At 43.7% G+C, this 27801-nt stretch overlaps 1 protein-coding gene across 1 annotated transcript in view; it reads right to left on the reverse strand.

Annotated features, from left to right (window-relative positions):
* Nucleotides 1-27801, reverse strand: part of LOC311140107 (voltage-dependent calcium channel subunit alpha-2/delta-1-like) — a gene marked incomplete at its 5' end in the record, with an annotated part of 176858 nt that overhangs the window by 120266 nt on the left and 28791 nt on the right. The window contains 3 exons of the mRNA XM_084175044.1: nucleotides 3653-3785; nucleotides 4652-4687; nucleotides 8762-8821. Coding sequence (XP_084031170.1) covers nucleotides 3653-3785; nucleotides 4652-4687; nucleotides 8762-8821 — 229 coding nt within the window. The remainder of the gene's footprint in view (nucleotides 1-3652; nucleotides 3786-4651; nucleotides 4688-8761; nucleotides 8822-27801) is intronic.

Genomic DNA, 27801 nt, shown 5'->3' on the forward strand with positions numbered 1-27801 from the left:
CGAGCTGAGGGAGGTAAGAGTGACAGACCGAGCCGAGAGAGGTAAGAGGAGTGACAGACCGAGCCGAGGGAGGTAAGAGTGACAGACCGAGCTGAGGGAGGTAAGAGTGACAGACCGAGCTGAGGGTGGTAAGAGTGACAGACCGAGCTGAGGGAGGTAAGAGTGACAGACCGAGCCGAGGGAGGTAAGAGGAGTGACAGACCGAGCCGAGGGAGGTAAGAGTGACAGACCGAGCCGAGGGAGGTAAGAGGAGTGACAGACCGAGCCGAGGGAGGTAAGAGTGACAGACCGAGCTGAGGGAGGTAAGAGTGACAGACCGAGCCGAGGGAGGTAAGAGGAGTGACAGACCGAGCCGAGGAAGGTAAGAGTGACAGACCGAGCTGAGGGAGGAAGGAGTGACAGACCGAGCTGAGGGTGGTAAGAGTGACAGACCGAGCTGAGGGAGGTAAGAGTGACAGACCGAGCCGAGAGAGGTAAGAGGAGTGACAGACCGAGCCGAGGGAGGTAAGAGTGACAGACCGAGCTGAGGGTGGTAAGAGGAGTGACAGACCGAGCCAAGGGAGGTAAGAGTGACAGACCGAGCCGAGGGAGGTAAGAGTGACAGACCGAGCCGAGGGAAGTAAGAGTGACAGACCAAGCCGAGGGAGGTAAGAGGAGTGACAGACCGAGCCGAGGGAGGTAAGAGTGACAGACCGAGCTGAGGGTGGTAAGAGTGATAGACCGAGCTGAGGGATGTAAGAGTGACAGACCGAGCTGAGGGAGGTAAGAGGAGTGACAGCCAAGCCAAGGGAGGTAAGAGTGACAGACCGAGCCGAGGGAGGTAAGAGGAGTGACAGACCGAGCTGAGGGAGGTAAGAGTGACAGACCGAGCTGAGGGAGGTAAGAGTGACAGACCGAGCTGAGGGAGGTAAGAGGAGTGACAGACTGAGCTGAGGGAGGTAAAAGGAGTGACAGACCGAGCTGAGGGTGGTAAAAGGAGTGACAGACCGAGCTGAGGGAGGTAAGAGTGACAGACCGAGCTGAGGGTGGTAATAGTGACAGACCGAGCTGAGGGAGGTAAGAGTGACAGACCGAGCCGAGGGAGGTAAGAGGAGTGACAGACCGAGCCGAGGGAGGTAAGAGTGACAGACCGAGCCAAGGGAGGTAAGAGTGACAGACTGAGCTGAGGGTGGTAAGAGTGACAGACCGAGCTGAGGGATGTAAGAGTGACAGACCGAGCTGAGGGAGGTAAGAGGAGTGACAGCCGAGCCAAGGGAGGTAAGAGTGACAGACCGAGCCGAGGGAGGTAAGAGGAGTGACAGATCGAGCTGAGGGAGGTAAGAGTGACAGACCGAGCTGAGGGAGGTAAGAGTGACAGACCGAGCTGAGGGAGGTAAGAGGAGTGACAGACTGAGCTGAGGGAGGTAAGAGTGACAGACCGAGCTGAGGGTGGTAAGAGTGACAGACCGAGCCGAGGGAGGTAAGAGGAGTGATAGACCGAGCCGAGGGAGGTAAGAGTGACAGACCGAGCCGAGGGAGGTAAGAGGAGTGACAGACCGAGCCGAGGGAGGTAAGAGTGACAGACCGAGCCGAGGGAGGTAAGAGGAGTGACAGACCGAGCTGAGGGAGGTAAGAGTGACAGACCGAGCTGAGGGCGGTAAGAGTGACAGACCGAGCTGAGGGAGGTAAGAGTGACAGACCAAGCTGAGGGAGGTAAGAGGAGTGACAGACCGAGCTGAGGGCGGTAAGAGTGACAGACCGAGTTGAGGGAGGTAAGAGTGACAGACCGAGCTGAGGGCGGTAAGAGTGACAGGCCGAGCTGAGGGTGGTAAGAGGAGTGACAGACCGAGCTGAGGGCGGTAAGACTGACAGACCGAGCCGAGGGCGGATCAGACAATCATTAAAGAAGAGCATGACAGAGCAAGATTAAGACTAGAGAAAGACCCAGAAAGTATCTACACAACCTTCCCACTCCAGCCGCTTGTGTGAAAAAAAAAAACATGGCGGTTTCATTGACATTCAGTGTGATTTTCCCATGAGTTTGGGGGTGGGAGAGTGAGGAGCAGCTGGTGACCGGGGTGACTCGGAGGCCAGGTCTGCTGCCCATTAGTTGGGCTAGGGAGGGCTAAATTTAGCCTGCAAGCATTGGCCGGACCGTCAGCTGACTACTACACACATTCTGAGAAACTGACTGACCGAAATGTCATGTAAACATGCTTTAAATATTGTACAATGCTATGTGTGTGTGGGTGTGTGTGTGTGTGTGTGTGTGCGTGTGTGTCAGTGGAGGCTCTTCAGTGGAGGAAGGGGAGGATCATCCTCCTCAGTGAATTTCATAAAAATAAAAATTTTAAAACATTTAAAAATGTATCCTTTTTAGATAAAACTATTCTAAATATAATCACGTCACCAAATAACTGATTAAAACACACTATTTTGCAAAGAAGGTCTACAGTAGCCTCAACAGCACTCTGTAGGGTAGCACCATTGTGTAGCTGGAGGACAGCCAGCTTCTGTCCTCCTCTGGGTACATTGACTTCAATACAAAACCTAGTAGGCTCATGGTTCTCACCCCCATCCATAGACTTACACAATAATTATGACAACTTCCGGAGGATGTCCTCCAGCCTATCAGAGCTCTTGCAGCATGAACTGACATATTGTCCACCTAATCAAAGGATCAGATAATTAATCTTGTACTGAAAACATAAGCTACAGCTAGCTAGCACTGCAGTGTATAAAATGTGGTGAGTAGTTGACTCAAAGTGAGAGAAAGACAATAGTTGAACAGTTTTGAACAAATTAATTTCTTCCAAAATGAAGGAGAAGCAACCTAGCTTAGTTTCACTTACTTAGCTAGCAAATGCAGCTATCTAGTTTAGTCTACTGAAACACTCTGCTCAAACAGAGGAATGCTATGTTAGCTAGCTGGCTATGACTTTCCAACACAAGACTGGAACTCTTCCAAGTCAAGGTAAGCTTTTGGTATTACTAATTTATTGCCACCATGGCCTGCCGGTGTAACTGCTTACTGACTGAATTACTGTAACGTTACTGCATGATTGTAACGTGTTAGTTCTATTAGCTATGCTGACAACGTAGCGGTTTGGCTTGGAAAGGTTTTTTCGCCTGGTCACATACAGCTAATGTGTTGTGCATGGAAGTCCACAAACAAAGGGAAGAGGTGAGAGGAGGAGAGCGCATAGATGCAAGAAGGAATTCAACGTGGCTGCTATGAAAGTGAACTGTGTTTACGCGTGATCAGGGGTGTATTCATTCCGTTGATTCTGTGGAAAAATGTTTCTTAAACGGAAGCAAACGGAACAAAACAGGGATAAACATACCTGAATTTGTCCAATAGAAACTCTTGTTTGCAACTGTTGGACTAATGATTACACCCTATATCTGTCTGTCACCTCAAATGTGTCTCTCGACCTGTGTGCACCTACGTTGTAAACTTTAATTCATAGGCTAGGTTGTAGCAACCTCATGATGGGAATAGGGAAAATTCAAGTATCATGTAGTAGCCTAAACCTATCGCTGTTACATTGAACTGGGTGAATCGAATGAGAGTCATCCGATGTGCTCGTAATAGAAATAAAGCCATGAAAAATCGTCCTCCCTCATCATAAACGGCACTGACCGCCACCGGTGTGTGTGTGTGTGTACTTACAGCCCTCGTATATGTCTGTGGGTATGTGGACTGCCGTGGTGTTGTAGGAGATGAGTCGTCTAAATTGCTCGTCTTCCTTAAACTCTGGATAAAGCCGGTTTGGCTTCTTGACCTCTGTATCATTTGAGTCCAGCTATAAGGGAAAAAGACAAAGGGAAATGTGATACTATTGATGCAAAATGGAGGTCAATGGAGAGTTAATGTATACTGCATGGATTTGGTGAATACAAAGTATTGTGTGTGTGTGTCTGTCTGTCGCATTGCATTATGGTGCGTTGTATGATAATACATGTGTGTGTCTGTATTTGTGTGGCGCTTGCTCCATCATCTGTTGCTGTGAATAATATTGCAGTATATTCAGATGCCTAGCAGTACTGATCTTCTGTGTCTTGGCCCGTCAAAGCCAGAATGACATTAGTTGTTCAAGAGAGGTGTGTGCCTGCCTGTGTTCTATCACCCCATCCCCTGTGGAAGGGAATTACTGTCTGATCCCCCAGTATCAAATCAGACAGATGACTTCGGAGGCCAAGGGATGCAGACAATATCACAGGCACAGATACGTGTTCTTGAGATAACCCCTCACACACGCACACACACACACACACACACACACACACACACACACACACACACACACACACACACACACACACACACACACACACACACACACACACACACACTAGACATAACATGTATGCACGTTCATTTGAATATGCACGCATACACGCACATGCAAACAAAAACACACACTAAGCCTAGCATAGCAACTTCTTTGTGTCTTTTCTGGGCCCTAGAGCCTGGGATACAGCTGGGGGATGTGGGGGGGGGATCCTTTAAGGCTATCAATAACCTTTACAACAGGCTTAGTAACCATGGCTACAAAGACTGAAGGCGCAGGTGGGATTTTGTTGAATATACAGACTCGATATAACTCAGATCACGTCTCTTCACAACACATATTATACATGGAGAAAGAAACATTAGAAATGTACTCACATTTTCTTTGGCATAGTAGTAATGAATGTCATCCGGCTATGGAGAAAGTGCGGGAGGGAAGAGAGAGAGAGAGAGAGAGAGAGAGAGAGAGAGAGAGAGAGAGAGAGAGAGAGAGAGAGAGAGAGAGAGAGAGAGAGAGAAATAGAAAGATGAAAAACACAGATTTCTTCTTTTTATAAACACAGCATGTGTAAAGTTTTCAGACAGTGTTAGAGCCGTGTGGTAATGGTGTTCCTATTTCATTTTGTTTTCCATTCTTCAGTGTGGTTGTAATCTTTTTCTTATTTCGTGAATTCAAGCACTTTTTCACTCTCTGTGTATGTCTATGTGTGTGTGTGTCTCACACGCCTAACTGTGTCTGTATTCACCTAATATGTGTGTGTGTGTGTGTATATGTGTGGTGTGTGTGTGTGTGTGTATGTATGCATCTGCTTGACACAAAAGCATCAGTAGTGTTGTAGCCAACTCTCACTTTCACCCGCTATGCGAGCTTCCTGTCAGAGCACGAGCAAGCCAGGCACTAACCAGCTAGCCTAGCCAGCCTAGCTGACAGATGGACGCCTTAGGGACATGGAGCCGGTACACTGGTTAGCACCACCTGCCTGCCACCCCCAGCGCTGCAGCATGGGGATAAAGCTACATAAAACCCAGGCCGGTTCCTCCACCTGTGACCTCCTGGTGGTGTGAGGCTCGATAGTTAGCGCCAGGCATTTAGCGATGAGCTAGGTGTTAGCGATAGACACTACTGACAGCGGTGCTCCAGCATCTGCTCACCTCCCGAGAGACAGGCTGCAGTCCTTGCAGAGCACTGACACACAAGCTCACACACAAACACTCACTCTGTCTATATTTGTTTCTACTGTATCTCTCACATACTCAGATCCCTGAGGGGTGAGACAGTGTGGACCCTAGTGTGAGTGTCGCCTCACAAGGTGCTCCACAACATTAAGATGACCTGACAGCCATCATGAGGAGGTCTCTTCATGTTAGCTTTGAAGCGCTGTGGCTACACTCACCACCTCCTTAAGTGTGTGTGTGTTTTTTTGTTTGTTTGTGTGTGTGTGTGAGTGTGTGTGTTCTACGTGCATGCATGTGAATGTGTGTTAAGCTGGTTTCACACGCACAGAGGCTTTTTTTTGTAGAGTGCTGGGGTAAATGTTTTAAGTGATGTAACTCCTGAGGGAGGGAAGGCATCTTCTGGGCTTTCATACAGAAATGTATTTGATCTCCCACACCAGGTTGTGTACACACACACGCGCGTACACACACATGCATACACACACGCACTCACGCACCAGCGAGGACATGGGCCGGTTCATGGAGGACTACGCTGTAACCGCTGTAACCGCAATGTCGGCCAGAGTGTTGAGAAGAAGGGGAGACGAGGGGGTGAGGAACGGACTGTAGACACTCCACAGCTGTCTGGAGACAGACTGGACCAGAGAGTTCTCCACCTAATGCTTTCACTGAGCGCGTGCAAGAGCCACATGGAGCAAAGACACTGCTCATGACACACATCATTGCCCGAGAAAGCCAGAGGTTTGAGAAACTGAAATGAATAGAGAAAAAGGGGAAAAGCCTCCATTTTCTGAACTACATTCAGCCTCGTTTGTCGTTGCCTGGAACACGCGCACACTTGGGTTCAATTAGCTAGCTCAACATAAACAGTCTGAAAAAGACAACCTCCGAGTCCTTTCATCGGTGCAGGCTTAATTGGCTAAGACTAACAAGTGCGCTAATATCTGCTCGTCAGTTACAGAAAACGCTGGACTGTTCACACTAACGACTCTTCACCAAGGGATAATTATCCAAGCTAGCCAAGCATCTCCATCCAGTCACACATCCCAAGCCTCAACGAAGTACACAACGGCAGTATAAAGCGGATAATACTTTGTTCCAAACACGTTCCTACTTTGTCCCACACACACGCATGTGCACACGTACGTACACAGATGACGCACACACACACTTCCCGTCTCCTGGGAGCAAGGGAGTGTGTAGGAATCAGACTGATAAGAAACTTTTAATGGAGAAAAATAATTAAAAGGAGTATCGGAGGTGGTTATCATGACTCTGTCCCAGTTAGTTTGAAGCTAATAGGCTAGTAGGAGGCAATGGAGTTCTCCCACATAGAGGCAGTAAAAAAATATATATATTAACAAGTAATTTGTAATTTTCAATATGGCTGCCGAAAGTGAGAGGCTTTAATAGTAGGAGAAGTAAATTAACTATTTGAATTCATTAGAAAAAGGTTGTGGCTCGGAAAAATAATGTTTGAACATGGGGAGTTGAGGAATTGCATCATAATTCATGATGAGGTCTACTAATCAAGTGCAGAGACAGGCTGCTCAGTAGAGAAATGTGTCCAATGTGGATTGAGTTCAAGTAGAAGAAAAGAAAAGATAAGGTTATTTGAATGATGTTCATATACAGTGCATTCGTAAAGTATTCAGACCCCTTCGCTTTTTCCACATTTTGTTACGTTACAGCCTTATTCTAAAATGGATTAAATTGTATTTTTTCCCTCATCAATCTACACGCAATACCCCATAATGACAAAGCAAAAACAGGTTTTTCGAAATGTTTGCACATTAATAAAAAATAAAAAGCTGAAATATCACATTTAAATAGGTATTCAGACTCTTTACTCAGTACTTTGTTGAAGCACCTTTGGCAGTGATTACAGCCTCGAAACTTCCTGGGTATGACGCTACAAGCTTGGCACACATGTATTTTATTCTCTGCAGATCCTCTCAAGCTCTGTCAGGTTGGATGGGGAGCGTCGTTGCACAGCCATTTTCAGGTTTCTCCAGAGATGTTCGATCGGGTTCAAGTCCGGGCTCTGGCTGGGCCACTCAAGGACATTCAGAGACTTGTCCCGAAGCCACTCCTGCGTTGTCTTGGCTGTGAGCTTAGGGTCGTTGTCCTGTTGGAAGGTGAACCTTCGCCCCAGTCTGAGGTCCTGAGCGCTCTGGAGCAGGTTTTCATCAAGGATCGATCTGTACAGACAATTCCTTTGACCTCATGGCTTGGTTTTTGCTCTGACATGCACTGTCAACTGTGGGACCTTATATAGACAGGTGTGTGCCTTTCCAAATCATGTCCAATCAATTGAATTTACCACAGGTGGACTCCAATGAAGTTGTAGAAACATCTCAAGGATGATCAATGGAAACAGGATGCACCTGAGCTCAATTTCGAGTGTCATAGCAAAGGGTTTGAATACTTATGTATATAAGGTATTTCTGTTTTTAATTTTTAATACATTTGCAAATATTTATAAAAACCTGTTTTCGCTTTGTCATTATGGGGTATTGATGAGGAAATGTTTTAGAATAAGGCTGTAATGCAAGAAAATGTGGAAAAAGGGAATGGGTCTGAATACTTTCCGAATGTACTGTATACTGCCTTAATGGGAATTTAAGAGAGTAAGACCCAGCGTGTGCGTGGCTCTGAATGTGTCCCAATGTAATGAAATTCTATTTAATTGAAGGCTATTAAAACTCTATTGTCAATCTAATTAGATTTTATACGAAATTGACCATCCAGTTTTTTTATTTTACCAGGTAAGTTGACTGAGAACACATTCTCATTTACAGCAACGACCTGGGGAATAGATACAGGGGAGAGGAGAGGGATGAATGATCCAATTGGAAGCTGGGGATGATTAGGTGGCCATGACGGTATGAGGGCCAGATTGGGAAATTAGTCAGGTTAACACCCCTACTCCTACGATAAGTGTCATGGATCTTTAGTGACCACAGAGAGTCAGGACACCCGTTTAACGTCCCATCCGAAAGACGGCACCCTATACAGGGCTTAGACCAGAGGAAAGAGTGTATTCTACTGGCCCTCCAACACCACTTCCAGCAGCATCTGGTCTCCCATTCAGGGACTGACCAGGACCAACCCTGCTTAGCTTCAGAGGCAAGCCAGCAGTGGGATGCAGGGTGGTATGCTGCTGGCAAATAAAACAATAATATATGATCGTGAATGAAATCTATCTCTTCTTATAGAGTTCAAGGCTTCTGTAGGTAATGTATCCAGAGATAATGAGGACATTATATGAGAAGATGGTAATAATGTTGATCTACACAACCACTCACTCACCTCAGGATCGTTCTTCCACCGATGCCGCATCTGAAAATCCTCTGCAGCGGATGCCAGTGTCTGGAGAAAAAGAAACAGAGAAAGAGAGTTTGAATTTTAACACCTTTCATTTCAATTAAGGAGTCGATATAGTGCTTGTGGCAAGCATAGGGAGAGAAAGAGGGAGAGAGAGAAAGATAGAGAAAAAGAGAAAGAGAGAGAGAGACAGAGCGAGATAGAGAATGGTACGAATGTTCAATAACATTAATCACGGCCATGAAAGTGTTAAGAGCATAAAAGCCACCATACTCCACCGTACACAACATATACTAACGATATATTTCACACCTCAGCTCACCTTATCATGGCTAATTCAAACAACTGGCTCTACTTCTACAACCACTAGTAAGGCTGTCAACACAGGAAGTGCTTTTAGACTGAAAATCTAAACAAACATATTTTCACTCGACACCCCCAGGTGTGAAACGAGGCTGGGGGTGTCACAGTATAAGACGTCATTGTGCTCAAATTAGATCCCCCCCCCCACACACACACACACTCCATCTTGGCCCAGATCTGGCCCTGATGACTAGGTTAATGGGTTTCTAATGAGGATCATCTTTTCATCTCAACCTGGTCTAGAAACCCACTGTAACAGTAATTTCCCCTGGGAAAATATGGAATCCAATTCCAGTCACTAGCTATTACTACTGCAAAAAAGGGAGTTATTCGCATCACCCAGAATTTAAATAAGATGGAAAATTAATTGTAAATTAATTGAAGAAAGGCGAAGTGGGGGGTAAAAATGAAACCAGATGAGATAGTACCAAGAAAATCAAACAAAGAAAAACTAAACAAAGAGCTTCCTTTGAGGGTGAATCACAGGGTGCAGAGATCTTACAATCTTCAAAATGGCAGTTTGTGCTTAAGTGCTGTATCTATCAGAACTCGGATCTGCAGGCCAAGTGTCCCCTTTTCTTTGGCTCAGCAAACCACACGGCCTGCATCCCGGAATCCCAAAGCCAAACGCACTGAGCTTATGCTGCCTTTCTGTGCCACGCTATTGCTGCAGGCTGGGTGAGCTGCATGCTACCACACGCTATCGCTAAGTCTCCCCATTTGGCTACAATGAGAGGACTGTGTTAGCATTATATAATCTCCTCTATACAATGATATCACAAGTTCATAATTAATGTGATTATGCTTAATCAAAGCTAATGAACCCCCAACGCATACTGCCTGCCAGAGTGCTTTGCAAGCACCTTATTTTTTCTGTCCGTCGCTGAATAAATTGAGGAGGCTAACACTGATCGTGGTCCTCTGTAGCTCAGCTGGTAGAGCACGGCGCTTGTAACGCCAAGGTAGTGGGTTCGATCCCCGGGACCACCCATACACAAAAATGTATGCACGCATAACTGTAAGTCGCTTTGGATAAAAGCGTCTGCTAAATGGCATATTATTTATATTATTATCTAAAGCTAATGTGTTTAGCGCTGCTAGCGTTATTAGCTTGCATCTTCCCCTGAGCTTCTTGTAGCTGTGTGGGCCTGCAGACCCTATCAAAGCTAAGACCAACAGCATTATGACAGAGATGGAGTATAGATGGAGGGCTAAAATTTTTAGGGTGAAGTGCAATGTTACCTCAAATTTTGGGGGGCACTGAGCAAATCTTGGGTCTTGTGAGCAGAAACTTGAACGTTGTGAGAATTTTGTGCAACTTAATATCATTTCTCAGAAGATCAAACATAAAAATGAAAACATTGAGCTTTGTCCTTACTTTAGAACAAACTTCCGGCGCGCGTTTGATTTCTATGATATAGCCTACAGTAGCCTATATGTGGTGTTTAATGCAGGCCTACATTGCATGAGACTTTTAAAAAGTTATTACATTATGAAGGGCTTGACATTCATTCACAATGTTTTACTTGGTCTGTAACACCATGGGCCAAATAGGTGACTGTAAATTGCGTTGTATTGTGTTGTATGATGCAAGAAACCACTTTATATAAATGCAAATAATTATTATTACCATACAGAGAATTAGATGATATAGGCTATCCCTCTGCCTATTGGCTTATTTGCATATTCAAGCCTGTCTCAAAATACAACAACACTGCACCTTTAATTTAGACATAAGGTTTTTACCTGACTGGCTTTTCAAAGACAGCTTGAAATGTAGCATACATGTTTTGTGCTCTTGTAGGAAGTAGTTACTCCCCATTGTTGACCTAGAATTATCTATAACTGGGCTAATAACTCGCTAACTAGCAAAGAATATCATCAAATGTGCACACGCGCGCCTCTGCGCTCTGATCTGAACTGAACTGATCTGAAAAGCGCATTCACTCACAGGGGATTGAAAGACCACTAGTGGGCTACCCCTGCCAATAGAATTCTACTCCGTTACGCTCTGGCTCTGCCTACAACAAAATCACAGACTCAATCTTGCAAAGTAAGATTTGTTTTGGTTTGTTGCATTGAAAAGGGGCTGATATAATGTTGATTCGATCACAGAAAAAACTTTGAGCTATATAGAGCTAACTAATGGGGCGAACTCAGTGAAATTCAATCTCTTGCGTCTCTGCACGGAATGGTATTTCTTCTGCGCCGCAGTCCTGGAGGAGGTGCGCTGACGTGCACAGTTTAGAGGGAACATTGGTGAAGTGTATGAATCACGAAGTAAATCTAACCCACAGAGCTAAACCTAAGATTGATTCTAGAGAGATGCACTGCTAATGGTTACCCAGGTTAGCTATGCCACAGTTATTTCCTGTTTTTGAGGTGACTTTTTAATTGTATTCATTTGGAGTGCCTGGAAGACCAAGCAGGAAGAATTAGGGCCAATCACTGATATTAAACAACTAGCTCAGTTGGTAATTAGTAGAATACCTATGGTATGGTTTGGAACTAAACCCTGCAGAAGTCATCATTTCTCAGAAGATCAAACATACAATTGAAAACATTGAGCTTTGTCCTTTCTTTAGAACAAAATGCAATTTACCACTTGGCTGTCTATTATTATTATTATTATTATTTTTATTATTATTATTATTATTATTATTGTTACAAAAACGTTTTAAACGATACAAAACATCCACATACAAATGATAACATACAGATGCTCAACAACATCCACAATATCACCCCAGCTCAGACCCACCTGCACACCCCCGTCTCCAGCGCCCGCATCAGTCTCCACCACATGGCCTCAAATTTTGGCTGTCTATTATATAAGTAGTTCCCAAACTGTGGGGCGCATCCCCTAGGGGGGCACGAGGGGTCGGCAGGGGGGGTGCATTGCCCCCCCAGGTTAGTCATTGCACACCTTAGAGAGCTATTTATAACTTGTTAGAAATGTCCAGATCAACTAGCCCATGTCAGCTAACGTTTTTTTATTTAGTTTTTTTAGCCCATAGATATTGTTGTAATTTTTTTGTTACTCAAATATCACATGAATACACATTACACATGGCAAAATGTATAGAATTGCAAGAAAATTTGCTTTAAAAAGGCAAGATTCTCACCACCAACAAGAGAGGTGTGAACACTTTCTGTCATGAACAGTGCTTGTGCCCCTAGAAATAGACGTGGCACGCAGGCGGGGCGCGGGATGTTCGCCAATGCTGGGAGGGGAGGCCCTGAGTGAAAAAACCCTGTATTATATCACCCTGTCACAGGCCCTCCCAGTCAACACCACCTCATAAGATTGCCTGCTGCAGTTGTTCGAGAGATGTTCAGTTTGCAGCCGAACATGCAGCACAGAGAAGACCAGCAAGAGGGCCCTCATCAGCATCATGCAGACATGCCGTCGCTGTGAGCATTCCTATGACTGAAACAGTCAGCCACATGTTGGCAAGTATCCGGCCAGCAACCTTCACCTGTCAGTGGCAACAGCTTTCACAGGTTCATCATTTGTACAAATACAGAAGGTAACCCACTTCATTTCTTTGATACATTTGATAACCCAATTGTGAAACATAATTTACATAAAACTGACATTATTTGGTGCTTATTTTCTACTTCTTAGATGCATATAATGTCATCATTGACATTTTAGCAGACACTCTTATCCAGAGCGACTTACAGTTAGTGAGTGCATACATTATTTTTTTATTTTTCATACTGGCCCCACGGGGGAATCGAACCCACAACCCTGGTGTTGCAAACTGAGCTACATCCCTGCCAGCCATTCCCTCCCCTACCCTGGGCCAATTGTGCACCGCCCCATGGGTCTCCCGGTCATGGTTGGCTACGACAGAGCCTGGATTCGAACCAGGATCTCTAGTGGCACAGCTAGCACTGCGATGCAGTGCCTTAGACCACTGTGCCACTCGGGAGTACATGTCCAGGGCATAACCTAGACTGGTGGAACCAGCCTGGTCGCTGTGTTCCATTCTATTTCAGAAAGAAAGGTGAACGCAGTGATCAGGTTGGTTCCACCAGGCTAATCATAACCATCATTGATAATGTAATTGTGTGTGTGTGTTGGTTTGTGACCGACCAGTATATTTGAGGAGGGGCCAGAAGCTAATCTACACTGCTATGCCCATCAATGGGGCACTGGTAAAGACCTCACCACCAGCCTCACCTCTTGCCTGCTCAGCAACGGTCGTCAATGAGGAGAACAGAATTTGGTAGGTTTCATCTGACCTGTTCAAACTTCAACATAGTACCTGTTTGTGTGTCAGATATTACCTATCATAACTGCCATTGGTAATAGAACAGTGCCTTCGGAAAGTATTCAGACCCCTTGACTTTTTCCACATTTTGTTAGGTTACAGGCTTATTCTAAAATTGATTAAATTGTTTTTTTTCCCCCTCATAAATCTACACACAATACCCCATAATGACAAAGCAAAAACAGGCTTTTAGAAATGTTTGCTAATTTATTACAAAATAAAAAAACGGAAATATTACATTTACATATGTTTTCAGACCCTTTACTCAGTACTTTGTTGAAGCACCTTTGGCAGCAATTAAAGCCTCGAGTCTTCTTGGGTATGACGCTAAAAGCTTGGCACACCTGCATTTGGGGAATTTCTCCCATTCTTCTCTGTAGATCCTATCAAGCTTGGTCAGGTTGGATGGGGAGCGTCCCTGCGCAGCTATTTTCAGGTCTCTCCAGAGATGTTCGATCGAGTTCAAGTCCGGGCTCTGGCTGGGCCACTCAAGGACATTCAGAGACTTGTCCCGAAGCCACTCCTGCGTTGTCTTGGCAGTGTGCTTAGGGTCGTTGCCCTGGTTGGAAGGTGAACCTTCGCCCCAGTCTGAGGTCCTGAGTGCTCTGGAGCAGGTTTTCATCAAGGATCTCTCTGTACTTTGCTCTGTTAATCTTTGCCTCGACCCTGACAAGTCTCCCAGTCCCTGCCACTGAAAAACATCCCCACAGCATGATGCTGCCACCACCATGCTTCACTGTAGGGATGGTGCCAGATTTCCTCCAGATGTGACGCTTGGCATTCAGGCCAAAGAGTTCAATCTTGGTTTCATCAGACCAGAGAATCTTGTTTCTCATGGTCTGAGAGTGTTTAGGTGTCTTTTGGCAAACTCCAAGCGGGCTGTCATGTGCCTTTTACTGAGGAGTGGCTTCCATCTGGCCACTCTACCATAAAGGCCTGATTGGTAGAGTGCTGCAGAGATGGTTGTCCTTCTGGAAGGTTCTCCCATCTCCACAGAGGAACTCTGGAGCTCTGTCAGAGTGACCATCAGGTTCTCGGTCACCTCCCTGACCAACCCACTTCTCCCCCGATTGCTTTGTGGTTGCAAACGTCTTCCATTTAAGAATGATGGAGGCCACTGTGTTCTTAGGGACCTTCAATGCTGCAGAGATTTTTTGGTACCCTTCCCCAGATCTGTGCCTCGACACAATCCTGTCTCAGAGCTCTACGGACAATTCCTTCGACCTCATGGCTTGATTTTTGCTCTGACATTCACTGTCAACTGTGGGACCTTATATAGACATGTGTGTGCCTTTCCACATTTATTTTGCCACAGGTGGACTCCAATCAAGTTTAGCAACATCTCAAGGATGATCAATGGAAACAGGATGCACCTGAGATCAATTTCGAGTGTCATAGCAAAGGGTCCGAATACTTATGGAATTAAGGTATCTGTTTCTTTTGTTTAATACATTTGAATACAATTCTAAAAATCTGTTTTTGCTTTGTCATTATGGGGTAGTGTGTGTAAATTACTGAGGATTTTGTTTTACTCCATTTTAGAATAAGGCTATAACGTAACATAATGTGGAAAAAGTCAATGGGTCTGAATACTTTCCGAATGCACTGTATGTGTTCACAGAAACATGTATGGAGCCAGCACATGGAGACTTTCAAGATGACAGACGGGCTTGATACTGATGTCTCTGAATGGGGAGAGACCTGGTACTCGGCATTCAAATTTTACTAGACACAAGTTTTACATGTATTGTCTTTTTGTATTATTGTATTGAACGGTATCGGTCAATATGGGGAGGGAGAAACCCTGTGTATTCTGCACCAGGATCAGGGAACTCCTGTTGTATACGGGACACCACACAGGAAGGTATGACCACTCTGGTAAATCCATTAACACCAGACAACATGCTGATAGACACAGGATCTGTATCAGCTGGGAATGAGAATGAAAGGTGAAAGGTGAACATTGTTATATTAGCAGAACACTGCTTCTATGGTGTTATGTAAAGGGTTGTTTATTCTACATGGACCTGTTACTACATTTGAAAGTCATCAAAACTCTTAGTTTAGAATATCTATATAAATTCAGCAATTGCATTCTTCTCATATTACTCTGTATGCTACTGACCTATTCAAAGCTTCCTCCAGTTCTGACAGATGTGTGTGTTTTGGTGGTGGCAAGGACACACCCAAGAAACACCCATATCAAACCACATCCCCAAGCCAACTCACATTTGGCTTCTGTCATGGCCACCAGCATTTCTTGAGGAGCAAGCAAAAAAACAAGGCCAAATCAGTTCCCTTTTAACAGAAAAAGTTTTAAGTGAGAAGTAGGCAATGGTCTGAAGCTGAAAAATAAAGGAAATTCACATGAGCACCACAATGCCTACTCCACCCATGCTGTACCAAGGTTTTACAGCACACAGCTTTGACCTACCTCAGTAGCTACTGTATATTGGTCTATTGTACTTCAAACAATGTGTCTGCAGGTTGCTTAGGATCAACATATTCTCAAACAGCCTAATTCATACTCTTAGAGGAATAATGGACTTTACAGTGTCCTGCAATTAAAATAATGTATGTATATTCTCTGAGTGTACAAAACATTAAGAACACGTGTTCTTTCCATGACAGACTGACAAGGTGAATCCAGGTGAAAGCTACGATCCCTTATAGATGTCACTTGTTAAATCCACTTCAAATCAGTGTAGATGAAGGAGGGGAGACATGTTGAAGAAGGATTTTTAAGCCTTGAGACAATTGAGACATTGTGTATGTGTGCCGTTCAGAGGGTGAATGGGCAAGATAAAAGTGCCTTTGAACGGGGTGTGGTAGTAGGTGACAGGCGCACTGGTTTGTGTCAAGAACTGCAGCGCTGTTGGGTTTTCAACGCTCAATAGTTTTCCATGTGTATCAAGAGTCCACCACCCAAAGGACATCCAGGGGGGGGGGGGGGGCAACTCAATATTAGGAAGGTGTTCCTAATGTTTGGTATACTCGGTGTATACTGTATAATTAGGCTGTATGTCTTTTTACATATAGGCCTATTGTAAATGTGTATAATTGCAGCATCGCCATCTTTATTGCAAAATAAATACAAATACACGCATAACTTTAAGCTCCATATTAATTTGACAGAGGTAATGAACTGCCCATTGATAAAACAGGACCATGTTGGCAAAACAAGTGTTTCTGAGCTTGTCAGTACTACACAAGTTATCTAACGGTTACATAAATCTATAGACCTCTATATATGAGGTGTCTGAATACTTTCCGAATGCACTGTATATGAGTGACTGTGTCCAACACACCACCACCTGTTGTTATGTTGGGCACCTACTGACCCCACTTTTTCTTTATTTGTATTTTATTTTTCTCGATGACATGTATTGCTAAAATAAAGGTTTAAGGAAATACAGGCAGGCACCACATTACTACAAGACAAAACAGCTCAATCAAGCCTGATGGTCTTGTAAGTATAAAAGCAAAGCTTGTTTTCATATAATTGAAAAAAAGTTTGAAAAGGGAGTGGAATGGGATTAGAGTGGTGTGTGAAGAATCCAATACTTTAACTTAAATGCTTTAAAAATCACATTATTGTGGGAGCACGTCCTCTAAGAGTATGAATCAGGCGTTTGAGAAGGTTTGAATCCCATTGGGCTGACCATTATGGGACAGATCTGACACCACTTAATGTTAACGTGATCTCTCATGATGAGCTCCTCACTGTACATATATCAGTGGAAAACCTACTGTGATAACTGTGATACTAATTTCTCTCAGTGCAGACACATTCAAACCCCTCTCTGATCCTTCCTGAAGAGCCAACATTCGAACAACGATCGCCTCTCATGCAGAATGAAAGGCAATCTGTGTGTGGAGCTTAGCTCCTTCTTGCTCAGTTTCTTCCTAATGAACTGGTTTATTGCAATGTTTATGTAAAGTTTTGATAATGAAATCCGTTACTGTGGTTTCTTTTCAGACAGCTAATTATACGGAGCTGACTTGCGACTTGTGCGCACACTGAGGCAAGCGTGGGCTCGCCGTTTGAGGTGACGTTGCCATGGCGATGTCCCTGGTTCTGCCTTGTTATCGGAGGATCTCAGCGATGGTTGTCAGGGAAGCGGGACCCCGTATTGTGAGTGGCGAGGGGGAAGAGGTGAATCTCATGGTGTGTATGTCATGAGGACACACTATATGATATACAATGAGAGGAAAAGGTGAAACATGCTTTAGGTCTGTGTCTTAGGGAGTTGGTGCTGTGAGGACAAAACTTGAGACTTCATTCAGGTTTGTGTGTGTGTGTGTGTGTGTGTGTGTGTGTGTGTGACACAGGGAGAATGGACCATGTTGGTGAGGAAAAAACACAAATGCCAACAAAACTGTGCCTATAGGAGCCCAAACACACACACACACACACACACACACACACACACACAAAAGGTCAGTCATCTACAGCATGATCACACACCCCCTTGGGTTACGTTGCTAAATAAATTCAGACTGTGTTAAACGCTCTAGGAAAGTGCTTGAATTCTGAATGAGGACTAATTGCTTTGAGCCACAGTTTAAATTCAGGCTGGTAAATTATTGAAAACTCTCACACAAGCGCTCTGAAGATTCAGCATCCATCCAAACAAGTCGACCGGACAACTATGTCTGTATCCAGTCCACATCTGATCAGATTATGGATCTTGGGGTGAATCTCCTATGCGTGCCAAATAAATATTGGAGCAAAATTAGGATCAATTCAATCAGTTCTGAATTCAATTTAGGAAACAGACAGAAGTAATTATCTGAAAAATATCTACGTTGACGAGTGAATTTGAGCACATCTTTCTTTGTGTCCTTCGCTCTACCTCTCCTTGCCTCTCCCCTCCTCAGAGACAGTAACTCCAGTCTGCTAGTTCTCCCTCATATCCTTCCCTTCATCCATTATTTAGACAGGAGAAGCATGTAAACACGGAGAGGAAGATGGTTTTCAGGCCCCACGAGGAAGTCTTTATCACTGAGGAGGATTTGAGATACATGCCCCAATGAAGGGAAGGAGGGACGGAGAGAGAGAGAGAGCGAGCGGGGGGAAAGCATATTACATATTGAGTATAGAATAATCTAGAAAGAGGAAAGGAGAGAGAAACTGTTTTTAGAGGAGATGTTAATGTGTAGCGAGAGAGCGAGAGACAGACAGAGACAGAGAGAGAGAGAGAGAGAGAGAGAGAGAGAGAGAGAGAGAGAGAGAGAGAGAGACAGAGACAGAGAAAGAGACAGAGACAGATAGACAGAGGCAGAGACAGAGAGACAGAGAGACAGAGAGACAGAGAGAGAGAGAGAGAGAGAGGAACATAAAATTTGACATACCAATTAGGATCTGGCTAAAAATACTTGAATCAGTTATAGAACCCAATGCCCTTTATGGTTCTGAGGTCTGGGGTCCGCTCACCAACCAAGAATTCACAAAATGGGACAAACACCAAATTGAGACTCTGCATGCAGAATTCTGCAAAAACATCCTCCGTGTACAACGTAAAACACCAAATAATGCATGCAGAGCAGAATTAGGCCAATACCCGCTAATGATCAAAATCCAGAAAAGAGCTGTTAAATTCTATAACCACTTAAAAGGAAGCGATTCCCAAACCTTCCATAACAAAGCCATCACCTACAGAGAGATGAACTTGGAGAAGAGTCCCCTAAGTAAGCTTGTCCTGGGGCTCTGTTCACAAACACAAACAGACCCCACACAGCCCCAGGACAACAACAACAACAACAACACAACTAGACCCAACCAAATCATGAGAAAACAAAAAGAGAATTACTTGACACATTGGAAAGAACAAACAAAAAAACAGAGCAAACTAGAATGCTATTTGGCCCTAAACAGAGAGTACACAGTGGCAGAATACCTGACCACTGTGACTGACCCAAACTTAAGGAAAGCTTTGACTATGTACACAAAATTAGGTGGAAACTGAGCTGCACTTCCTAACCTCCTGCCAAATGTATGACCATATTAGAGACACATATTTCCCTCAGATTACAGCGATCCACAAAGAATTTGAAAACAAACCCAATTTTGATAAACTCCCTTATCTACTGGGTGAAAAACCACAGTGTGCCATCACAGCTGCAAGATTTGTGACCTGTTGCCACAAGAAAAGGGCAACCAGTGAAGAACAAACCCCATTGTAAATACAACCCATATTTATGTTTATTTATTTTCCCATTTGTACTTTAACTATTTGCACATTGTTACAACACTGTATATATACATAATATGACATTTGAAATGTCTTTATTCTTTTGAAACTTCTGAGTGTAATGTTTACTGTTAATATTTATTTCACTTTAGTTTACTATCTACTTCACTTGCTTTGGCAATGTTAACATACGTTTCCCATGCCAATAAAGCCCTTAAATTGAATTGAATTGAATGAGGAGAGAGAGAGAGAGAGAGAGAGAGAGAGAGAGAGAGAGAGAGAGAGAGAGAGAGAGAGAGAGAGAGAGAGAGAGAGAGAGAGAGAGAGAGAGAGAGAGAGAGAGAGAGGAGAGAGGAGAGAGAGAGAGAGAGAGAGAGAGAGAGAGAGAGAGACAGAGAGAGAGAGAGACAGAGAGACACAGAGAGACAGAGAGACAGAGAGAGAGAGAGAGAGAGAGAGGGAGACACAGAGAGACAGAGAGACAGAGAGAGAGAGAGAGAGAGAGAGAGAGAGAGAGAGGAGAGAGAGAGAGAGAGACAGAGACAGAGAGAGACACAGAAACACAGAGACAGAGAGACAGAGAGACAGAGAGAGAGAGAGAGAGAGAGAGAAGAGAGAGAGAGAGAGAGAGAGAGAAGAGAGACAGAGACAGAGACAGAGACAGAGACAGAGACAGAGACACAGAGACAGAGACACAGAGACAGAGACAGAGACACAGAGACAGAGACACAGAGACACAGAGACACAGAGACAGAGAGCGAGAGCGAGAGAGAGAAAGGAGGAGAAATAAGAGGGGATGAGAAGGAAAGCTATGCTGCCCCAAAATATGATCATTGTTTCAATTCATACTTGATGCATGATCAAAGAGAAGAGATGATCAGTGGAACAATCAATTATACTGAACAAAATTATAAACTCAACATGCAACAATTTCAAAGATTTGACTGAGTTACAGTTAAAATAATGAAATCAGTCAATTGAAATATACTGAACAAAAATACATGTATAAACGCAACATGTAAAGTGTTGGTCCCATGTTTCATGAGCTGAAATAAAAGATACCAGAAATGTTCCATACAAACAGAAAGCTTATTTCTCTCAAATGTTGTGCACAAATTTGTTTACATCCCTCTTAGTTAGCATTTCTCCTTTGGCAAGATAATCCATCCACCTGACAGGTGTGGCATATCAAGAAGCTGATTAAACAGAATGATCATTACACAGGTGCAATAAAAGGCCACTCTAAAATGTGCAATATTGTCACACAACACAATGCCACAGATGTCTCAAGTTTTAAGGGAGTGTGCAATTGGCCTGCTGACTGCAGGAATGTCCACCAGAGCTGTTGCCAGAGAATTGAATGTTAATTTCTCTACCATAAGCTGCGTCCAACTTCGTTTTAGAGAATTTGGCAGTATGTCCAACCAGCCTCACAACTGCAGACCATGTGTAACCCTGCCAGCCCAGGACCACATCTGGCTTCTTCACCTGCGGGATCCTCTGAGACCAGCCACCAAGACAACTGATGAAACTGAGGAGTATTTCTGTTTGTGAGGGAAAACTAATTCTGATTGGCTGGGTCTGGCTCCCCAGTGGGTGGGCCTTGCTCCCAAATGGGTGGGCCTATGCCCTCCCATGCCCGCCCATGGCTATGCCCCTGCCCAGTCATGTAAAATCCATAGATTATGGCCTAATTTATTTATTTCAATTGATTGATTTCCTTATATGAACTGTAACTCAGTAAAATCATTGAAATTGTTGCATGTTGCTTTTATATTTTTGTTCAGTATATATATAGATTGTTATTATATTTATTTGAAAAAATTCACTGACTCTCTTGCATGGCTCTGTGCACACTCACTAGACTCTACCCACACACTCACACGCCATGCTGTGGAGTATTATTCTCCGCTCTGCTAGCGAGTATTTTTCTCCACTCATACAGGAGTAATAAATGCCTAGTGCATTAATTTGGTGGGATTCTTTGGGTTTATGGTGTAGTCTGTATATTCGCCTTTATAGTACTTTAGCTCTCTACCTTAGGTCCCATCAATCACAACTGTCTATACACACTGCCAACAGCTAGGGTGTAAGAAGTGGGTGCAGGGGTGGGTACACACACAAATACACATTTATTTTACATTGACATTTTAGTCATTTACTGTAGCAGACGCGCTTATCCAGAGCGACTTATAATTTAGTTAGCGCATTCATAACAGTTAGTGCATTCACAACTCATTCAAGCATGTATGTGTGCACGCACGCACACGCACACATGCACATGCACACACACACAGGTTCATTAGTGGAATCCTCCTCAGGAAGTACCACCAGGGGTCAAATGTGGTCAGGGGTCAAAGGTCAGCAGGTGCTTTGGCACATAACTCTGCCTCACCTGTTCTCCATCTGCCCCTCGAGGTCCTTCCCAGTGTTACTCAACACACAGCGCCACAGGCTAACTAACGAGGGATGGTAAACAGACACGCTAATGAGCAACACTGAGCTAATAGGGAACAGGCTAGCTAACGAGCTATTGCAGTGTATAACAGGCGGCTAATAAGCTATAGCAACATCACCCAGGATGTTGTAATATTCATATGTGTCAGCATACTGAATTGTAATTGGATGCATTCTACCGTCGTAGAAGGTAGAGGCAGATCCGCATAAGATCTCAGCCATAAAGGAAATGGAGCCACCAAAGAACCACACAGAGCTGGAAACAGTGCTTGGCATGGCCAACTACTTAGCCAAGTTTGCACCCAGCCTCTCCAATACTAATGCACCCCTGTGTCAGAAACTTTCCAGAAAGTGAAAGACTTGATCACGAGAGAACCAGGACCAATCCTTGCCTACTATGACCCCAACAAAGAGCTCAGACTCCAGGTGGACATGTCGAAGTATGGACTAGGTGCAGTGCTACTGTAAGAAGGAAAACCCATCGGCTACGCTTCCAAATCTCTCACAGACTGTGAAATCAACTATGCTCAAATCGAAAAGGAGCTGTACACCATTCTGTTCGGATGTAAGCGTTTCCGTCAGTATGTCTATGGACGACAAGTCATTGTGGAATCCGACCACAAGCCTCTCGAGTCAATCATGAGGAAACCGTTAGCCGCAGCCCCGCCAAGGCTACAGAGAATGATCCTTCAACTACAAAAATACGACTTCACAATCACTCACCGTCCAGGCAAAGACATCCCTGTCGCAGACACACTCTCCAGGAAGTTTCTTACCTATGAGGACAGCAGCCTCAGTGAAGGCATGGACATGCAGGTGCACACTGTGTACAGCAACTTACCAGTTAGTGACACAAAACTGAAGGAGATCCGAGCAGAAACAGAAAAAGACACACAGCTCACACAGCTGAGGAAAGTCATACAGTCAGGATGGCCTGAGGAGAAGAGAAAATGCCCTCAGAGCATCTCAGAGTTCTGGAACCATCGTGACGAACTATCACAGATGAACGGAATCATTTTCAAAGGAGAGAAAATCATCATTCCTACCAGTCTCAGAGAAGAGATTTTGACAAAGATCCATGCTGGACACATGGGCATGGAAAAGTGCAAACAGAGAGCACGGGACATTTTGTTTTGTCCCGGAATGTGCAAACAAATAGAGGACATGGTTGGTAAATGCCCCACCTGTCTTGAACGACGCCCCTCAAACACCAAAGAGCCAATGTTACCTCACTGTATCCCAGACCGACCCTGGCAGGTCGTGGCAACCGATCTGTTCACGTGGAACAACGAGGACTACATTATAACAGTGGACTACTACAGCAGATACTTCGAACTCGACAAGCTTCACAGAACCACATCTGCAGCTGTGATACACAAGTTGAAAGCAGCCTAGAGACTTTAATATCTGACAATGGCCCCTGTTACAAATCAAATGAGTTTGAATCCTTCACAAAAGCATGGGAGTTTACACACGTCACCACAAGCCCACATTACCCTCAAAGTAATGGCCTTGCTGAAAGATCTGTGCAGATTGCTAAATCACTCATGGACAAAGCAAAAGCAGACAAGAGAGACCCCTACCTCAGTCTCCTTGAATACCGCAACACTCCAGTTGACAACTTCAAATCACCAGCCCAGCTGTTGATGAGCCGGAGACTTCGCTCAATCCTTCCCAGCACCAACCAGCAGCTGCAACCTGAGGTCGTCAGCTACAAGGAAATGCATGCAAAACGTGCACAGAGACAACAACACCAAAAGCGATACTACGACAGGTCAGCTGGACCACTGCCACCACTGAACGACGGAGAGTCAGTTAGAATCCAGGAGCATGGCTACTGGAAGCCAGCAGTCGTCATCCAAGCCGCTGACACTGAACGTTCATATCATGTTCGCACCGAAGGAGGAGTGGTGTACCTATTTGTAAGTCGCTCTGGATAAGAGCGTCTGCTAAATGACGTAAATGTAAATGTAAATGTGTACCGCCGCAATCGTCGTCACCTACTGAACACAAAAGAACAACACACTGACGAGATGAACTGTTCCCCTGAAAGAGAACGGGATGGACTAAACACAGACACAACACAACATACACCATACTTACCTGCAACACCACAATAACTGTTGACTGACACAGAAGCATGCTCAGCTTCATATCACACAAGGTCAGGAAGAGAGGTCAAGCCTAGAGCTGTCCTAGACCTGTGAAATGTCAAAGGGTGTAGGCAGATCACTGCCCTAAAAGAGTTCGGGGCTGTAAACTTGTTATTGAAAAGTTAACTTGAAATGCTTTGGTAATGTATTTGTTTGATATGTTGAGATGTCATTACTATAGTGAAAAGCTGAGGTGCTGAGAAATATTTGTTCTAAAAGTAACAGTATGCTGAATCATTGTTTCAGAGTCTGTTATGTTGATGCAGTTGGTGCAGTTTAAATGGTTACTTACCTCGAGTTCAAACTACAGAGCATGTATTCAAAAGAAACGCTTAAAATATGCAGAACATTTTTCTTTTTTTTAAAGAAGGGGGATGTAATATTCATATGTGTCAGCATACTGAATTGTAATTGGATGCATTCTACGTCGTAGCATACTGCGCTATGATTGGTTAAGACCACCCAGGTGGTGAGGTCATCTTCAGATGATCATGGCCGGAGACACATAAACATGCCAGTTATAGCTAGCTAATAAAGAGCTACGTTTAGAAAGATCCTGTCGTGCTGCATTTTATTGTTTTGTACAGAGCATACAAAACAAGACAGATGTGGGCAGCTAAATTAGCATATAGCAAAGGTCTGGCACAACACACACTGCATGGGGTGGAGGTTGAATAAACCCTGACCTGAAGGGACATGGTGCCTCATTCATCAATCATGCGTAGGCACAAATCTGTGTAAACAATGCGTGGGATCATTTCCATGCAGTGTGAGATTTATCAACATGAACATTTGCTTGAGAGTGTGCATAAATTTAGACACAGCCATGACCATGCGTACACACAGTGCCTAGTGGTGGAATGAGGGAACTGCTTGTCAAGCGTTGAATGGGGAAAATATATGTTGAAAATGTGTGAAATTGTGAGAGTAGGCCTAATAATTAAATACTTTCTGGACTGAATTGTATTTCCAATGTGAATTCCTGCAACATATCTTGACAGGCTATATATAATTTGACCACATCAGTGCATTTGTTCCATCCATACACCATTGCACAACAGGTTGAAATCAAGAGGGGTTTGTTTGCCTTTAGAAAGTATTCACACCACTTGACTTTTTCCACATTTTGTTAATATTAATAATAATAATAATAATAATAATAATAATAATAATAATAATAATAATAATAATAATAATAATAATTTTGTTGTGTTACAGCCTGAATTTAAAATGGATTAAAATTTGATAAAATTGCATAACAAGTCACATAATAAATAGCATGGAATCCTGTTTGCAATAAGGCACTAAAGTAAAACTGCAACAAAAAAAAGGCAATTAAAATGAACTTTTTGTCCTGAATACAAAGTGTTATGTTTGGGCAAGAACACATCACTGAGTACCACTCTTCATATTTTCAAGCATGGTGGTGGCTGCATCATGTTCAGGACTGGCTTTCCACCAGTCACTGGGACAATAACCTAAAACACAAGGCCGAATCTACACTGGAGTTGCTTACCAAGAAAACATTGAAGGTTCCTGAGTGGCCGAGTTACAGTTTCGACTTAAATCTGCTTGAGGCAAGACCTGAAAATGGTTGTCTAGCAATGATCAACAACCAATTTCACAGAGCTTTTGAAACGAATAATGGGCAAATGTTGCACAATCCAGGTGTGGAAAGCTCTTAGAGACTTACCCAGAAAGACTCACAGCTGTAATCGCTGCCAAAGGGGATTCTAACATGTATTGACTCAGTGGTTGAATATTTTTTTTTTTTTTTTACAAATGTCAGAATTTTTCTTTCACTTTGAGATTACAGAGTATTTTGTGTATTTTGTGTAGGTCGTTGACAAAAAATGACAATGAAATCCATTTTAATCCCACTTTGTAACAACAAAATGTGGGAAAAGTCTAGGGGTGTGAATACTTTCTGAAGGCACTGTATCTGACCTTTATAAACGGAATACCCTCTGTGCCCCCGCACATTGACTCTGTACCGGTACCCCATGTATATAGCCCTGTATATAGCCTCGCTACTGTTATTTTAATGCTGCTCTTTAATAATTTGTTATTTTTCTAAATGTCTTCTTTTTACTTATATATATTTTAATGAACACTTATTTTTCTTTAAACTGCATTGTTGGTTAAGAGCTTGTAAGTAAGCATTTCACTTTAAGGTCTACACCTGTTGTATTAGGCACATGTGACAAATACAATTTGATTGATTTGATTTATCTAATGAAATATGTGGTTGGAGAAGGGAGGAATAACAGCTATTCAAAGAGAGAGAGGGAGAAATGAAGAGTGTAGGAAATGGGAGAGAGAGAGAGAGACAGAGAGAGAGAGAGAGAGAGAGAGAGAGAGAGAGAGAGAGAGAGAGAGAGAGAGAGAGAGAGAGAGACAGAGACAGAGACAGAGACAGAGAGAGAGAGAGTAAAGCCCTTAAATTGAATTGAATTGAGAGAGAGAGAGAGAGAGAGAGAGAGAGAGAGAGAGAGAGAGAGAGAGAGAGAGAGAGAGAGAGAGAGAGAGAGAGAGAGAGAGAGACAGAGACAGAGACAGAGAGAGAGAGGGACATGTACTAGTCTGTGGCGACCGAAATGCCAGAACTGGACAAGAACCTGACACCCTCAACACACAGGGGGACAAACACCTACCTGGAGGTGACAGCATTCCCTCCCCCATATGCCCCCCTAGGCACAACTACGACCACATAACCAACAAAATTGGTCACAACTCCTGCAACTCTGTCGCACGCTGGGTATGTACATAGTCAATGGTAGGCTTCGAGGGGACTCCTATGGTAGGTACACCTATAGCTCATCTCTTAGCAGTAGTACTGTAGACTACTTTCTCACTGACCTCAACCCAGAGTCTCTCAGAGCGTTTACAGTCAGCCCACTGACACTCCTATCAGACCACAGCAAAATCTACTTGAACAGAGCAATACTCAATCATGAGGCATCAAAGCCAAAAGGAACTGAATAATATTAAGAAATGCTATAGATGGAAGGAAAGTAGTGTCGAAACCTACCAAAAAACTATTAGGCAACAACAAATTCAATCCCTTTTAGACAACTTCCTGGACAAAAAGCTCCACTGTAATAGTGAAGGTGTAAACTTGGCAGTAGAAAACCTAAACAGTATATTTGACCTCTCAGCTTCCCTATCAATTCTAAAAATCTCTAACAGAAAACCGAAGAAAAGTAACAACCATGACAAATGGTTTGATGAAGAATGCAAAAACATAAGAAAGAAATTGAGAAACCTATCCAACGAAAAACTTAGAGACCCAGAAAACCTGAGCCTACGCCTTCACTATGGTGAATCACTAAAACAATACAGAAATACACTACGGAAAAAGAAGGAACAGCATGTCAGAAATCAGCTCAATGTAATTGAAGAATCCATAGACTCTAACCACTTCTGGGAAAATTGGAAAACACTAAACAAACAACAACACAAACAGCTATCTATCCAAAACGGAGATGTATGGGTAAACCATTTCTCCAATCTTTTTGGCCCTATAACAAAGAACAAACAGCAAAAATATATATACATGATCAAATACAAATCTTAGA

This window comes from Coregonus lavaretus, assembly GCF_964263955.1.
Source record: "Coregonus lavaretus genome assembly, chromosome: 13".
Taxonomy (NCBI): domain Eukaryota; kingdom Metazoa; phylum Chordata; class Actinopteri; order Salmoniformes; family Salmonidae; genus Coregonus; species Coregonus lavaretus.